This window comes from Ictalurus furcatus, chromosome 9 (assembly GCF_023375685.1).
Source record: "Ictalurus furcatus strain D&B chromosome 9, Billie_1.0, whole genome shotgun sequence".
In the NCBI taxonomy this organism is placed as follows: Eukaryota; Metazoa; Chordata; class Actinopteri; order Siluriformes; family Ictaluridae; genus Ictalurus; species Ictalurus furcatus.
In genome coordinates, this window is record NC_071263.1 from 22,930,477 (window position 1) to 22,946,964 (window position 16,488).

Here is a 16,488-nt window from a genome sequence, read left to right on the forward strand (position 1 = left end):
AGTCACAGCAATCACCTGGCACCGGACAAAAGATCAGGGTAGAACAGAGGGGACTGCGTGTGGAGCTGGACCAGGACGTTTCCAACCAGGTGGGAGATGAAGAGAAAAGACTGCATTCACAGCCTGAACAGGGGGTCGTCCCTTGACTTGGTAAGAAGTGGGTGGCTAAGCCTTGGGACCCAGGAGTTCATCACTTCCTCATCAGTGTGAAGGGTTAGATTACAGGGGGGGTGTCTGAAGAGCACCACAGGTCCTTATAGTACAGTGATTCTGGAAACAAAAAGGCCTGTAGGAATTTTGCAACAAAGATCCTTTGGTATCAAAGATGTTTTGGTTTCCTTAAGGTATTGGAGTGAGTGCAAACTCATAACCAAAAAAACACAAACGCTTCAAAATCAGCCAACTTTCATCACGCATCCGGTCAGTATGCTGAAATCAGTGCACCATGGGATCACAATTTGTGCTCTTAACACTGATGTTATATTCAGATGAGACTGCAGCTGTTGAGTTTAGCTGGACTTAAATAAAAAAATGCTGAAGGAAGCATCCAGAAACCTTCCTTTCAACAACGCCTCTTAAGTCAAATAAAACACAGTGCTGCATGCTATTACAGGAAAAATGATCAACAACAGTGTGATGTGATGTAAAACAGAGAACCATTATTCATTATTAAGTTGATATTTTTTCCTTCCCCAATAACAACACATCCTGAAGTGTTTTATAACTCTTAAACCACATCAGACAAAAGAATGCAGCTCGTCGTGTTACGTAGAAAGCGGTCTACGTATAGTTGTTACTGTAAAAATGCAACATCCTGAAACAAGAACATTAATATAAACCAAAACTTACAGCTAAACTACTGTCAGAGCTGCTGTTATAGAAAATAAATAACTGAGAATTGGGAATTCACTAGTGCTGCAGTATTAAAGCATATTATTCAGTAAGTAGTGAGCGAACTAAGCTACGAGAGTGAGAACTGCAAGTTCAGACCCACCCATGGATCCTGGGAGTTTTAGCATTAAATTTATTCACCCATCATAAGATCTTTATAAACGTTTCAGTTCAAGATTGGTCAGAGATGTCGACAGAGCTGAACGAATGCATGAAAAGAAGTCCCTGTGTGTCTAAACACCACATTTTCCTGACCATTGTGGGGTTTTTATTACTGGATAAGTGAAGTCTGTCCTTCTTCTCATAAATGAAGCCTGTTCTTTAGCTTGTAGAACTGCCTCATTATGTTATAATGAAAGCGAGACAATGATAATACAATAATCGCACCATTATAAGGAAATGTATAGATAATCGAGTGATAGAGTGAGTGAGCAAGGATTAGGGAGAAAGGGAGGAAGTGAGTGTGACTGAGTAAGTGAATTAGTGTGACTGAATATGACAGAGGGAGGGGAGAGGGAGATCAAGTGAGTGAGTGAGTGAGTGAAAGAGGGTGTGATGGAGAGCATGAGGGAGGGGGGACTGAGCTAGTAAGCGAGTGAGAGAGTGAGTGAGTGAGTGAATAAGTATGTAATAAACCAGTATTTTGTTTGCAATTGTTTGATATCCATGAGAACAGAGTATTTTTGTGATTTTTTTTTAACAAAAGATCAAAAGGTTAAACAATAAAGAAACATTTTCATAGCCTTCTTTGCTTATATTTACCAAGGGTGCCAATATTAGTGGAGGGCACTGTGTAACTGAGTGAGTGAATATAACTGATTGAGTGAGTGACTATAACTCAATAAGTGAGCTGAGAGTGTGAGTGAATGTAACTGAGTGAGTGAGCTGAGAGTGTGAGTGAGCGAATGTAACTGAGTGAGTGAGTGAGTATAACTGAGTGAGTGAATGTAACTGAGTGAGTGAGTGAATATAACCGAGTGAGTGAGTATAACTCAATGAGTGAGCTGAGAGTGTGAGTGAATGTAACTGAGTGAGTGAGTATAACTGAGTGACTGAGCTGAGAGTGTGAGTGAGTGAATGTAACTGAGTGAGTGAGTGAGTATAACTGAGTGAGTGAATGTAACTGAATGAGTGAGTGAATATAACCGAGTGAGTGAGTATAACTCAATGAGTGAGCTGAGAGTGTGAGTGAATGTAACTGAGTGAGTGAGTATAACTGAGTGACTGAGCTGAGAGTGTGAGTGAGCGAATGTAACTGAGTGAGTGAGTGAGTATAACTGAGTGAGTGAATGTAACTGAGTGAGTGAGTGAATATAACCGAGTGAGTGAGTATAACTCAATGAGTGAGCTGAGAGTGTGAGTGAATGTAACTGAGTGAGTGAGTATAACTGAGTGACTGAGCTGAGAGTGTGAGTGAGCGAATGTAACTGAGTGAGTGAGTGAGTATAACTGAGTGAGTGAATGTAACTGAGTGAGTGAGTGAATATAACCGAGTGAGTGAGTATAACTCAATGAGTGAGCTGAGAGTGTGAGTGAATGTAACTGAGTGAGTGAGTATAACTGAGTGACTGAGCTGAGAGTGTGAGTGAGTGAATGTAACTGAGTGAGCGAGTGAGCGTATAAGTGAGTGAGTGAGTATGTGAGTATAACGGAGTGCATGAGTGAGCGTATCTAAGCGAGTGAGCGTATGAGTGAGTGTGTGAGTGAAAGAGTGAGCGAGTGTGCCTATCTGAGTGAGTGTGTGTGCGTGTGAGTGAGAGTGTGAGGGAGTGAATGTAACTGAGTGAGTGAAATGAGAGTGTGAGTGAGTGAGTGAATGTAACTGAGTGAGTGAAATGAGAGTGAGTGAGAGTGAGTGAGTGAATGTAACTGAGTGAGCGAGTGTAACTGAGTGAGTGAGTGAGTGAAATGAGAGTGTGAGTGAATGTAACTGAGTGAGTGAAATAAGAGTGTGAGTGAGAGAGTGAGTGAGTGAGTGAGTGAACTGAGTGAAATGAGAGTGAGTGATTGAGTGAATGTAACCGAGTGAGTGAAATGAGAGCGTGAGGGAGTGAATGTAACTGAGTGAGTGAAATGACAGTGTGAGTGAGTGAAATGAGAGTGTGCGAGTGTGAGTGAGCAAGCAAGTGTATCTGAGCAAGTGAGGCTCCTCTATACTCATAGTAGGAACACTGAGCACTTGTCTGTTCTGAGGCCACCATGCTGGAAAATGTTGCATGTCTTTGCTAGACATAATGTCACAGTGCCGTGGTAATTCAGCTTCCAGTGCTTTGCTCCAAGCTACAGCAGCAGTAAGTACAGCTAGTACATTTAATCTATATCCCTAGATTCGCTGGTGCTCATCTAGTAAAATCACCACATTTCTTAATAATCCTTACCTCTGCAATCATGCGATTGGTGTCGCCCAGGAAAAGCAGATTTAGAGCCTCTTCTTCATTGGCTGATGGTTGTAATGACAGATTCTTGAGGTGAATGTTCTGCTCAGGATCTTCCATTATCGTCACCTTCCTTTTCAAGGACAAAACACAGAATGCAGAACGGTGCGAATCATCAAGTACAAATTGCACAATTAAAGGAAAGAGTCATTCTTGTTCAACTGAATAAATTAATACAAACTGGGCTCAAGCAAAACCCAAGTGCCCAGATAAAATAACCCTAAATAAAACACCATTTGCAACTTAGAACACATACACTTCACATGGTGACTCCAGGGCTGGGGCCCCATTTAGCATTTGCAACTCTTAAAAAGGTAACTTAAGTGAGTAAGTAAATAACTTAATTTACTTTCTTGCTTACTTAATTTAATTTGAATAATCACAACCTCGTTGATATTTTCTTCTCAAAATCTCCAGGAAATTTGTCTGGTGGAACTTCCTGTTGAACATGGCTGACCCTGCGCGCTTCCTGACATGCTTGGGTATGCGAAGAAAAGAATTTCACTGTGCTGTAGTGTATATGTGACCAATAAAGACTCATTATCATTATTAACATGTGACTTGTGGAATATTCCAATATATTTTATAGGGGTGAATGTGTTTTTTCATAACCTATAATGTACAGTATGGTGCATGGAAAACACTAGCTCAAGCACGAAATGTTAAATGGATTTACACACCAATGCAAAAATATGATTAAGTATTTTAATGATTATTTTTATTTAAGGTAAAGTGTAAATATAGTGCAAGCAAAATGCTGTTTCCTAAGTAGAGGTTTTATTAATGTTTTAAGTTATTTTATCTGAGACATGCACATATGTTGCTGTGAAGCACACTTTACCTATGTTTAAAATGGATTACCATTGCGAATCTGTCTTTAGAGGATTTAAACCTAACATGGTGAACAAATTATATTATAGAATTCAGGCAATTTTACTGGGGCTACCTCATACAGTGTGGCAAGTAATAATCTGGAAAGATCTTTGTAATATCACAGTCTAAAACTGGAATTAAAGAGAAGCAAATCAGTAAATGAATCACATGTAAATGAATCACATGTAAATGAATCACATGTAAATGAATAAATAAATTAAAAAAATATCAAATGGATTACCTTTATTTTACGTAGGCCTACATATTAAATATCACACAAATTTCACCCAAATCATGGAATCACCAATATGTATCAAGTGGCAGTCTGATACAATGCGATAATAAACTGACTAGCTTATTAATACAGTAGCTCAGTGCTGAGTGATCATTTGAAATTATGGCTTCAGTGGCATCCAGCTGATTTATTGAAAAATAGCAGATGCCTGAATGTTTGCAAATTGATCAGAATTGTGTTGGTTTATCATTGAATTTTGAGCCTTTCTGGAAAGCAGGAATAGGAAAGCCCAAATATGAGCTACAGTAAACATGCATGACAAAAGAGATCTGCTTTTAATGGCGAGTGATAAAATGCGCCACCACTGCTCGATTTCTGTAAGGAGATTCTGTCAATGGTTCCATCCAAACTGGAGTCTAAACTGTTGACACCCACTGTTGATGGCTCAACAGCAGTATGAATAATGACATGGAGAGAAAAGGGAGAAAAAGAGAAAACAGTCCACTTGTGACGGCAACTTTCAAATAGGTCCTTGAAAGTTTAGCTTGTGTGGTCAGGAGTGGGCATTGTCTATTTTCAGCAGCGTGTAATTAGCGGGACGCAAAGCCTTGAGCTGGATCCCCAACGAGAAGAGACAGCGAGAAGAACGAGAGTTCAAATGAAAGAAAAATAGAGGACCGACAGTAACACACAGGGATCCAAGTTAACTACAAAAAAAGGTCTGTGTTTATTAACTAATAAATCAAAAAAGATAAATGAAGGCCAAAAGAAAATACGAGACCTAGAGTGGGAAAATAAAGAGCTGCAGCAGAGAGGCAACATAACTCAGAGAGGCTTCAATAAAAGGAACAGGAGACAGCAGATATACTGAGAAGCAGCTTTTGTTATATGTATTGCAGCCCACAGGCACAACTAAATGAAATTTTCTGACCTACCGTGGTGTTATTCTACAATCCTGTTCGAGGACGTGACTTCACTCAAATATTGCATATGCTGAAGTACTAAGAGCAACTACTGTATTTACTGTTCATTTGGGACACTGTGTAAAACCCCAAAATACGCAAAAAAATATGCTTCCTTTAATAAAACCTTTGCGGGCTTTAAGACAACCACTCAGCAATTTGCCAAACGATAAAATTGTCATATTTATTAAAGAATGATGTCATACTATTTCTTATCAGTTTATGGTTCAATTTTGTGTCACAAAACAAGTTATTAGCTGTCATCACTTGCTGTACATTAGAACAGCCATCAACAGTTGGCCCCCCACTTTCTCTGAAAGCTAATAATACAGTCAAAATGCAGCTTGTCATGTGACAGAGAGACCATAAAGGGGAAATTCCTCAGTTCTGGCAGAAAACGTAACCATTTCTAGAAGTCCACCGACTTTTCTGACATTTTCAATCAGTGTAAACAAATGAATTATTTTATCACTGCGAGTGTGGTACAAGATTAGTCAGGATACTGTTGGGTTTCTGTGTGTAGAGTATCATGACACATACAACTGCCACAATACAATTTTAATATTTACAACTAGTAGGCTAGGTAAAAAGAATTTTATAAAAGAGAAACACTCATGTAAAAATGGCAAATTCTTAAAGTGTTGAGTGTCTACTATCATACGAGCCATTAAACACTACTGCGGAGTGTGACATCACAAATAAATTCACGGGCACCTCCAACATAGTTGGAAATTCCATTTTGTGGTCTCTGGTAATAAGACTTAAAGAACCAGTTTCACATCGAGAGACACTGGAGACTCCTTGAAGAACGCTCCATGAAGAAAGCTTCACCATCTCAACAGTATTGTTGATATTGTTAAATAACAATACTTTCTTTAAATCTGTTTATTATTAGACTTAGAGTCCATGTGTCGATGTAAATTAGTTGTCATTATAGAAATGATCATTTATTAGAACAAACATACAGTCCCCTCTGAAAGTATTGGAACAGCAAGGCCAATTCTATTGTTTTCGTTATACATTGGAGACATTTGGGTTTGAGATCAAAAGATGAACATGAGATGAATTATCAGAATTTCAGCTTTTATTTCCTGGTATTTACACTGTGATAAACAACTTCAAACATAACTTAAAATTTAGTTGCATATACCTTGCTAGCAATAACTGCATCAAGCCTACGACTCACTGACATCACCATATTGTTGCATTTTTCTTCTGTGATGTTCCTCCAGGCTTTTACCACAGCTTCTTTCAGTTGTTTGTTTTGGGGAGTTTTCTCCCTTCGGTCTCTTCTTCAGGAGGTGAAATGCTGCTCAGTTGGGTTAAGGTCTGGTTATTGACTTGACCAGTCTTTTTTTTTTTTTTTTACCCCTAATAAATTCCTTTGCTGAGTTGGCAGTGTGTTTTGGATCATTGTCTTCCTGCATGATGAAGTTCCTCCCAGTTGGATTAGATGCATTTCTCTGTAAATTGGAAAACAGATTGTTTCAGTAGACCAATGAATGAATTCTGCTGCCACCATCATGAGATTATCAATAAAGAATAGTGAGCCTGTTCCAGAAGCGGCCGTGCAAGCCCAAGCTGTGACACCACCTTCACCATGCATGACTGATGAGCTTGTATGTTTTGGATTATGAGCAGATTCTTTCTTTTGTGGTTCATCTCTGTATTTCTTTGTAAATTCCAATCTGGCTTTCTGATTCTTATTGCTGATGAGTGGTTTGCATCTTGTGGTATGGTGACTATATTTCTGCACTTGAAGTCCTCTTCAAACAGTGGGTTGTGATACCTTCACCCCTGCCCTGTGAAGGTTGTTGGTAATGTTTTGGGTTTTTCGTCACAGCTCTCACAATGTTTGTCATCAACTGCTGTTGTTTTCCTTGGCCGACCTGTTCCATATCTGGTTGTTAGTACACCGGTGGTTTCTTTCTTTTTCAGAACGTTCCAAATTGTTGTACTGGCTATGCCCATTACTTGTGCAATGGTTCTGATTAATTTTCCCTCTTTTCTCAGCTTCAAATTGGCTTGCTTTTCTCTCATAAACAGCTCTCTGATCTTTATGTTGTTTTACATGCTTTTTAACAACAAATGCAGTCTTCACAGGCAAAGCCTTGGGCTCAAACCAAGAGTAGACATTCAGAGCTTTAAATTCTTTAAACACTCAATTTAACCGAGCACACCTGGGAAGAAAGTAACACCTCAGTCACATGCTCCAATATATTTGATCACTTGAAAAAAAACAAATGGGTGGGTTCAAAGAAAACATTGCCACGTTTGAAGTTGTTTAACACATCTAGATGTAAATATCAGGAAAGGAAAGCTGAAATTCTGATCTGTCGTTTCATTCATCTTTTGGACTCAAACCCAAAAGCCTTCAATGTGTAGCGAAAACAACAGAATTAGTCGTGCTGTTCCAATACTTTTTGAAGGGGGCTGTAGTAATATAAAACTGTGATTTGTCAGAGCTGCTGTTATAGAAAATTAATCAACACCTTCTGACCAATCAGATTTGAGAATTCAATATTTCTGTGATATAATAGATTTTAACCACCCTAAATAAATAATATATATACATAATGTAAAGCAGTGGTGTCCGATCTGATCCTCATTGGGCCGGTGTGACTGCAGCTTTTTATTCCAATGACACAGTAGCCACCTGTTTTTACCGGTTTCATCAGCTGATCTCGGTCTTCAATCAAGTATCAGCTGTAGATCTTGCTAGTTGGAATGAAAACCTGCAGCCACAACGTCCCTTTGTGAAAAGACTGAACACTACAGATATACAGTAACTGTCCAATGCAGTATTTGTATAAAGTGAAACACAGGGAGATACTAACGGTAAGTCCTCCAGATTGGATGCTTCGTGTCGTGGATCCAGAAGGTCGTATCCCACCTCATTGTAGATCTCCAGGTAGGATATGTGTGTGGTATACACCATGCTGCAGTCCTGAAAACAAGGATCCAAGTTTTTCACTTTCAGGTTTTATGATATCTGTAATAACTTATAAATGTAGTAACTTATAAACATATAAAAAGACAAAAGGTTTATACCAGGGCTAACTAAATTAGCTTTGTAGATCACTAGCCAAAACATTTCCACCACAAAAGTATACAGCTGAACGCAAAAGTTTGTATGTCCCGTGGTTTCTAGATGATAAAATGAAAATGAAAATCCAAAACATAAGGCAAAATCAACAGTAAATTAGTCAGAAAAGATTTTTTTTTCATGTCCCTTTTAGCCCCCAGACCTGATTTGAAGAAGGCAGGACATTTGTATGACATCTAGCAGAGTTTTAACAGTCATGTCAAGAAAAATGGGCAATGATTTGCCAAGCAATCTTGCAGACTTAGTACAGAGATGGCAGGAAGAAAAGGGGACTTTTACAACTGAAAGGATGAAAAAGCTGTTCATCTTTTCAGAGGTTGGACGCAGTTATAAAGGCAATGGTTTGACATACAAGTTATTAAGAATATTTATATCACATTCAGAAAGGGAGATGTAAACTTTTACACTGCTATCATTATGATTTTTGCAATATAAATCTTTTTAACCTACAGTACATTTCACATATGTGACACATTAAATGTATTACTGGTATAAAATTGGTATAATCTTTTTGTCTTGATTAATCACGTTGTTATTAATTATTTGTTATTACGCCACAGCACTGTTGAATTCTCATATCTGATTGGTCAGAAGGTGTTGATTCATGTTCTGTAACAGCTTTCGGTTATTTCACTCTTTGTAATATCCTATTGTTTCTATAGTAACAACTTATTCACAGGGATTGGTACAGCAGAAGCTCCACATAATCAAAACCTAATAATAAATAAAAGTTTTTAAATCTGTTTGAGAAAGACACTTATATGTACAGCAGTGGTGCTTGAAAGTTTGTGAACCCTTTAGAATCGTCTGCACAAATATGACCTAAAACATCATCGGATTTTACACAAGTCCTAAAAGTAGACAAAGAGAACCCATTAAACAAATGAGACAAAAATATTATACTTGGTCATATATTTATTAAGGAAAATGATCCAGTATTACATATCTCTGAGTGGCAAAAGTATGTGAACCTCTAGGATTAGCAGTTAATTTGAAGGTGAAATTTGAGTCAGGTGTTTTCAATCAACGGGATCAGCTGTGACAGTCAGGTGTGAGTGAACGGCCTGTTTTATTTTATTTAAGAACAGGGATCTATTAGTCTGATCTTCACAACACATCTGTAGAAGTGAATCATGGCACAAACGGAGGAGATTTCTGAGGACCTCAGAAAAGGAGTTGTTGATGCTCATCACCAACTTGGGGCAGTGGTGGCTCAACAATTAAGGCTCTGGTTTAAAGTCTGCACAGCCAAGCTGCAACTGTTGGGACCTTGACCTTAACCCTCTCTGCTCCAGGGGTGCCATATCATGGCTGACCCTGCACTCTGACCCCAACTTCCTAACAAGCTGGGATATGCAAAAAAAAAAAAAAGAATTTCACTGTGCTGTAATGTATATGTAAAAATAGAGGACAACTTGCAAGTTGTCTCCATCTAACCCAGTTACATCAGCGACAGTCTATGCTTGTATACAACTGGCAAATAATTGCATCCATGGACAAACTGAATTTAAACCAGGTTTAAACATTTCCCTGTGAGATAAACCAAGGTAGAAAGCAGAGTACAAATAATGGACTATATAATACAGACTGAGCTTCATCGTCAGCTTCATCTTTAAATTTGAACTCTAATTTAAAATCCTTGGTAATAACTCTATAAGATTAAAATGTCTGGAGTCTAGAAAACCATTTTTATCATAGTTGTGTGATAAAACTATATAACAGTGCAGATGTAGTCATTAACCTGGCTGAAATGCTGGTACAGGTAAGACAGAGTTCTGGGGATGATTCCACGGTCACTGTAGCGCTCAGCTCCACCCGTGATGGTGAACGTCTTTCCACTGCCAGTCTGTCCATAGGCGAAGATTGTACCATTGTACCCTGCCAGCACACTGAGACAGACAACATGGAACTTTTTAAAATGAAAAACAAAAAGACAATCAGTTCTCAATCAGCCTAAAAATGCAGTGTTTTCCCATGGCTAGCTGACATGGACCTCAGAAATTGCTTACAACATCGCACAGTGTCTGTAAACCTTGACTGAATGAAACCTGACGTTCCAAATGACCCAAGGAAAGGAAAAGAGCCTGAGCTCCCAAAGACAAACGTATGACTGTAAGCAGAAGCCGTTATGTCAGAAACAATCATGGATTGCACAGAACGGTTTTTGCTTTGGCGCTGCAACGGCCATTCTGGAAATCTGAACTGCACTTGGTGGCACACCGCAGTAGAATCAAAGAAATTACAAGCAGTAACACTTTTTTTCCCAGAACACCAAACACCCCTTCCAACATACTGCAAGTTCTCTCAAACAATGTGGCAAAAAAAAAAACACAAACAAAAAACAAAACCATGATTTTCATGATTAGTATCTGTATAGGTGGTGTATTGTTTACCTTGTGAGTGAGAGAATTTGGTTTTGGATCACATAGTGATGTTTCACAGAGCTCTTGGAGGTACTATACAAGGAGAGCTCCAAGACTCTTGGCTTTTATCCTGGTACCTCTATTACTAAAAAAAATAAAAAATCATCACATATTCTTGATCATGAATGACATGAAACCAATAGAGGCAGAATGACATTTGGAAATAAATATACCATTTCCTCAGAACACCACTCAAAACTCCACTTCTTTCTCACTATGAAACAAATGAATTCCTCTCCATCATAGGTGTCAAACATGGCCCATGGAATAGAAAAATTATAATCTAGCCCACCTAATGAATTTAGACCCTGTGTTCAAAATTCAAATGATCTTATGGACTGTAATTGAATTGAGAAAGACCTAGTCACTGTTCTGTTCCACTAGGGGGCAAAACAGAGCAATAAACATAGGGACAGCTACCGAGATAATGTGCTAATTAGATGGAATTCTTCATTAGAAAGCTAAAAATTGACCCTGTGATCATGTCTTGTTCTAATTTGGGGGGTTTCACAGCAGTGAGGGTGAATATTATTATGCATTATGGGCTATTATGTGTAGATTCATGACATATAATCCTCACTTTGAGAACCCTGGTTTTAGATGACATGTTGATGTGTTCTTGTTCTACTAATCTGATTTTGGTCTGGCCCACCTGAAATTGGACTACATGTAATGTGGCCTGTTATCTAAAATGAGTTTGACACCCCTCCTATATATCTATCGTCATTCTAGCCACTGCTACTGTGGTACTGTGATACTTCATTGTGGAACTAAAAACAGTTAGAATTATGTGGGTTTTTTTGTTTAAAAAAAAATAATAATAATGTACTAGATGTCAAACATGCTATTTTTCACCAAATCCCCTTAAAAGGTCATAATGTGGTTTGGCAATTTGGAAATTAGCACTATTTTAGTGAGCCTGATTCACAGAACGATCATCATTGGTTTTATTGTCAACCGGATTGGAACAACTTGACACAAGTGGAAAAATTAAACCTAGGAATGTGTTGCACGTATTCCTCATAAACATGTATAAGCAGCCACTTGGAAGCTTAATGGAAGCTGTTTGTCTTTATGGAGCAAATGGTCATCATGTTACTCATCCAGAAATCATTGAATCCAGCTAGTCTGGGCCTTAAAGAATGAAAAAATATGGTAATCAGACTGGCATGCTGAATTCCAAGAAGATTTTACAGTTTACAAAAGCCACGTGCTGGATACTGTAAGCCCAGAGATATTGCATACCACAAATCAGCAAATATGTGTTACATTCATTTGACATTTACGGTATTTAAATTTAAAAAGCGACATCCTTATCCAGAGAGACTTACAGAAGTGTGGTGTAGTCTCCAAGAACATATAATCCTGTTAGTACGAATAGGTCAGGGTCTAAGAATGCTGTCAAGATAAAATCCCGAATCAGTAAAGCAAGAAAACTGTGCACAAGTCTGTCTTCCTCTAGGTAGGTCTTGTCCTAAGTGCTTACAGACAGATTCATAGACAGAGTACAAGGGAGCCAGAGAAACAGGAGGCAATAATCATAGCAGGAGCTGGGTGTTGTGACAGGAAATGGCAAAACACTGGCACTGCCCTCAAGAAACAACTAGGATAACGTTCAGACCAGGGTGAGGCTCTATCTCGTGCAGTCTATATGGAAGACCTTTTCTTTGTCCTGGAAATCAGATGGTGGAATGGACTCTTCAGCAAGAACGTCACCAAATGAGACCTAAACCTACGTAACTTACTTATTTTAAAAAATATATTTTTGCTGTAGTAACTCTCACATTATCTCCTATGTAACAGGGTTTAGCCTTATGATATTCTTAGACCAGAGCCTATTTGCAGATCGTAATCGTTACATATGGTAAAAGTAAATCTCTCATTATGGCCACGTCTAGCTATAAAACAGGCTCAAGAATTTAAATGACTTTAAATATTATCCAATACTCTTGTTAAGGGACGTTGTTCAATTATTGATGTATTTTTGGTGCTCGCTGACAAAAAAAAAAAAACAAAAAAAAACAACACATATAATTGCCTTTTGGAAAGCCTACACACCAAAAGGTCATGGGCTATTTCGGGTTTTAAGTATACTAATCCTCAAAAAATCAGTCAAACAAAGCTCTGCCCAGAGACATTCCTCATAAAGTGTGTCCCTCCCTTCTTAATGGAAATTTATAAATGCACAAGTCCATAAAAAAAAACCCTCTCTGCTAAGATCGAAGGGCGAAGTCCTGCTGCTTTGTCCTTATCCTATGTCGTCATGTTAATTAAAGGTCTTTCAAACCACATGAAAGGTGGAGTTTTAAGAATACTCCAAACTGAGATTATGAGTAATGCGAGGGAGAGCTACTTTTATTTTCGTAAGAGAAACAGAATTTGCTTCTTAATGTCATGTTTTTCCATCACGCATTTGGTTGCTGGCAATAGTTTGCATCCTCTATGGTTTTTTAAAGGGAAAAAAATGAAAATGGTTCTTCGAACTTGCAATTTAATCAACAAATAAAAGGTTTCCAGAAAAAGTTACAAATGTAATGTGGGTGTATCCTACAACAAGACAGCAATATGGCAACATCAACAGAAAAATAAAACCAAAAGTTGTTTTTTTTTTTTTTGTTTTTTTTAAAACAAGAATTTTAACAAGATTTTAACAAGAACATACTGGATGTTAAGGAAAAATTGCCAATGCCTGACAGAGATATCAAGAAGAATTTGAGGTGAATATTACTAACTAATAGGAGCTAAAAGCTAAGAGAAGAAAGTTGGAGGCATAAAGGTGAGAATACAAGTTATTAGGAAAACTTTTGAACATGGCTGTTTTGTTTTTTTGTTTTTTCGTTTTGTTTCTCAAACTGCCACATGGAGTCGGGGGGCCACATAAAAATGATTTTTATAATTAATTTTAGAAATATTAATAAATTAAATCAACTATACACAGCACACTAAGCTGAAACATTCCCAAACAGGGACATCCGTTGATATACTAGGGTACAGTACTGTTAGCCACATGCTGATAAAACCTAAGACTGTTTAAAATGGATAAGTTTTTAGATAGAGAACGTAGACTCTTAGCTAGAAAGTTGGTACAGAAGAGCCTAGCGTGAATATTTTTTTCTCGAAAATTTGACGACTCTATGGAGCCACAAGAGGGGCCTCACGCTGAAAAAGTTTGAGACCCACTGCACTACACTACACACACTAAATACATTTATCTGCCTCGTTTGGTCAACTTTTACACAGTATATACAACATAGTCCAGTCTCATATATTCCCATGCATTACACTTAATGTTATTCTTGTGCTTTAAGATACAAGAGGATAAAATAAAGTGAAAAACAAGAACATTATACATGAAAGTTTTCCTCAGACCTTTTGTCATAGTCACTGCGACCAAATTTAGGACAACTAGTCATCTTATGTCTCCAAAGCACTGAATCGAAAACCTTGGGCCTGCATCATAAAACTAGTTCATCATCATCATCAAATGGTATTTTCCATCATCAGACACTTCAATGCGCTTTGAAATTCCAAGTCTGTCAATATGATGAAAAGATGGAAATGCCAAATGGATGGCTGGCATGGCACTGCATGTGGTGTAAATGGTTCATGTAGTGGTTGGAGAACAGACACAGGCCAAGAATCACAGCTTTCCATCATTACTGTCCATGTACCGAGTCAGCCCACGATGTGAGTCATGAAGCTTGTGTGGTCCAAGCCCAAGCCAGAATCATTCACAAGATTGCAGCACATCATTTCATTTAAATTTTTTTTTTTTTAAAGTGATCTAGTGATCTAATGTGTGAATAACACCTGGCCAACACTTGATGAAAAAAGGACCGGGTCTAAGATGGTAAAAGCAGAAACGTTACAGACCTTCACTTAAATCCGAGTTGAATAAAAATGGAGAAACTGAGAAATGGTATACATTTTCCCCAAAGGCAAAGCTTTGCAGTGGAATCAAGGAGCTTCGGCTTAATGAAAGATTTTAGATTTTACAAAATGCGTCTTTAATGGATACACAGCCGAACATATCAGTCTTACCTCTAAGGCAAAATGGTTCATTTACAACCAGCAACTCATTACCGCACAGCAAGGGCCTCTGGGAATATTGCTTATAATACATTATATGACTAAAAGTCTGTGGATACCGGACCAGCGCACCAATATGTGATTCTTCTCCAAACTGTTGCCACAAAGTTTGTTTGAATCACACAATTGTATAGAATATCTTCGTATGCTGCAGACTTATAATTTCTCTACACTGGAACTAAGGGTCCCAAACATGCTCCAGCATGGCAATGTTGCTGTGCACAAAGCGAGCTCTATGAAAACATGGTTTGCCAAGGTTGGAATGGAAGAACTCGAACCCTGAACTCAACCCCACTGAACAACTTTTGGTATGAACTGGAATGCCGACTGCACCCCAGGCCTCCTCGACCAGCATCAGTGCTCCTGTGGCTTAATGAACAAATCCCAACAGCCATGCTCCAAAATCTAATAGAAAGCCTTCCCAGAAGAGTGGAGGTTATTATAACAGCAAAAATCTGGAATGTTATGCTCAGAAAGCATGGATGTGATGGTCAGGGTGTCCACAAACTATTAGCTATATAATGTGTAGCAGTTTATATACACTTCAGAAACTACAGACTTTCCTGTACATATGTTTCTCTTTTACATACACAGAACTTGCCGAAATCTTAGGCACATGCAAAGAAATGCTGTGGAACAAAGATGCCTTAAAAATTTTTAATTAAATGTTTCTACATTTAAAAAAAACAAAACAGTAAAGAGCAGTAAACAGTAGTAAATGAAACAAAGTCAATATTTGGTGTGACAAAAAAATTTAAATTTAAATTAAAATAGTCGTCTCCGGTACAATTAGTGCGGTTTTATAAGGAGATGAGCTGTAAGTTTTATTGAGCAGCTTGCAGAACCAGACACGGTTCTTCTCGAGACTTTGACTTTCACACTTGCTTCTTATATTTGCAGCAAAACCCAGCAGCCTTCATTGTGTTTTTTGTCTGAAAATTGTCTCTTACCACTTAATACGCTGTTTTCTTTACTGACATAGAAATACTTTTGTGTAACGTTTTATTCTGTGCTGGAAAACTAATGTTTGGGAATCTAACATGTTTTTTGTACTGACTTGATAATGTAGCAGTCAGAACATAATAAATATATAACAAATTTTGTACTAAAAAGAATAGGATGCCTAAAACCTATGCACAGTACTGTATATCAACCACAAGTAAGGTTTTTAAATGTCTCGTAATCATTTGAAGAGTTCATTCTGACTTTGGCACAGGACAGGAGCATCACAGACATTTTGACATTTGACATATCTGATTACAAACTGAACTGACTAGACTTGTATCCATTTCAGTGCGACATGTAGTTATCCAACAAACTTCAGTGTAACACAAACAGGAAATCACAATTATCCAACAATGTTTTAGACAGACTGACTGTTTGCCACTACATTTTTCAACTGGCTTCTTACCCAACTTGATCTTTGCAGCTTGATGTTAAAAAAATAAATAAAATCATTTCCAAATTGTTCTGG

General features: G+C 37.9%; 1 protein-coding gene across 5 annotated transcripts in view; it reads right to left on the minus strand.

Annotated features, from left to right (window-relative positions):
• kif6 (kinesin family member 6) overlaps positions 1 to 16,488 on the minus strand; it is a 105,485-nt gene that overhangs the window by 83,000 nt on the left and 5,997 nt on the right. For all 5 annotated transcript variants that reach the window (XR_008386736.1, XR_008386735.1, XM_053632413.1 and 2 more), the window contains exons 4-6: positions 10,244 to 10,391; positions 8,234 to 8,343; positions 3,270 to 3,399 (exon numbers count right to left, since the gene is read on the minus strand). Coding sequence is in view for 3 of the 5 variants with exons in the window: in XM_053632413.1 (XP_053488388.1) it covers positions 3,270 to 3,399; positions 8,234 to 8,343; positions 10,244 to 10,391 (388 nt within the window). In the remaining 2 variants the exon portion in view is untranslated. The remainder of the gene's footprint in view (positions 1 to 3,269; positions 3,400 to 8,233; positions 8,344 to 10,243; positions 10,392 to 16,488) is intronic.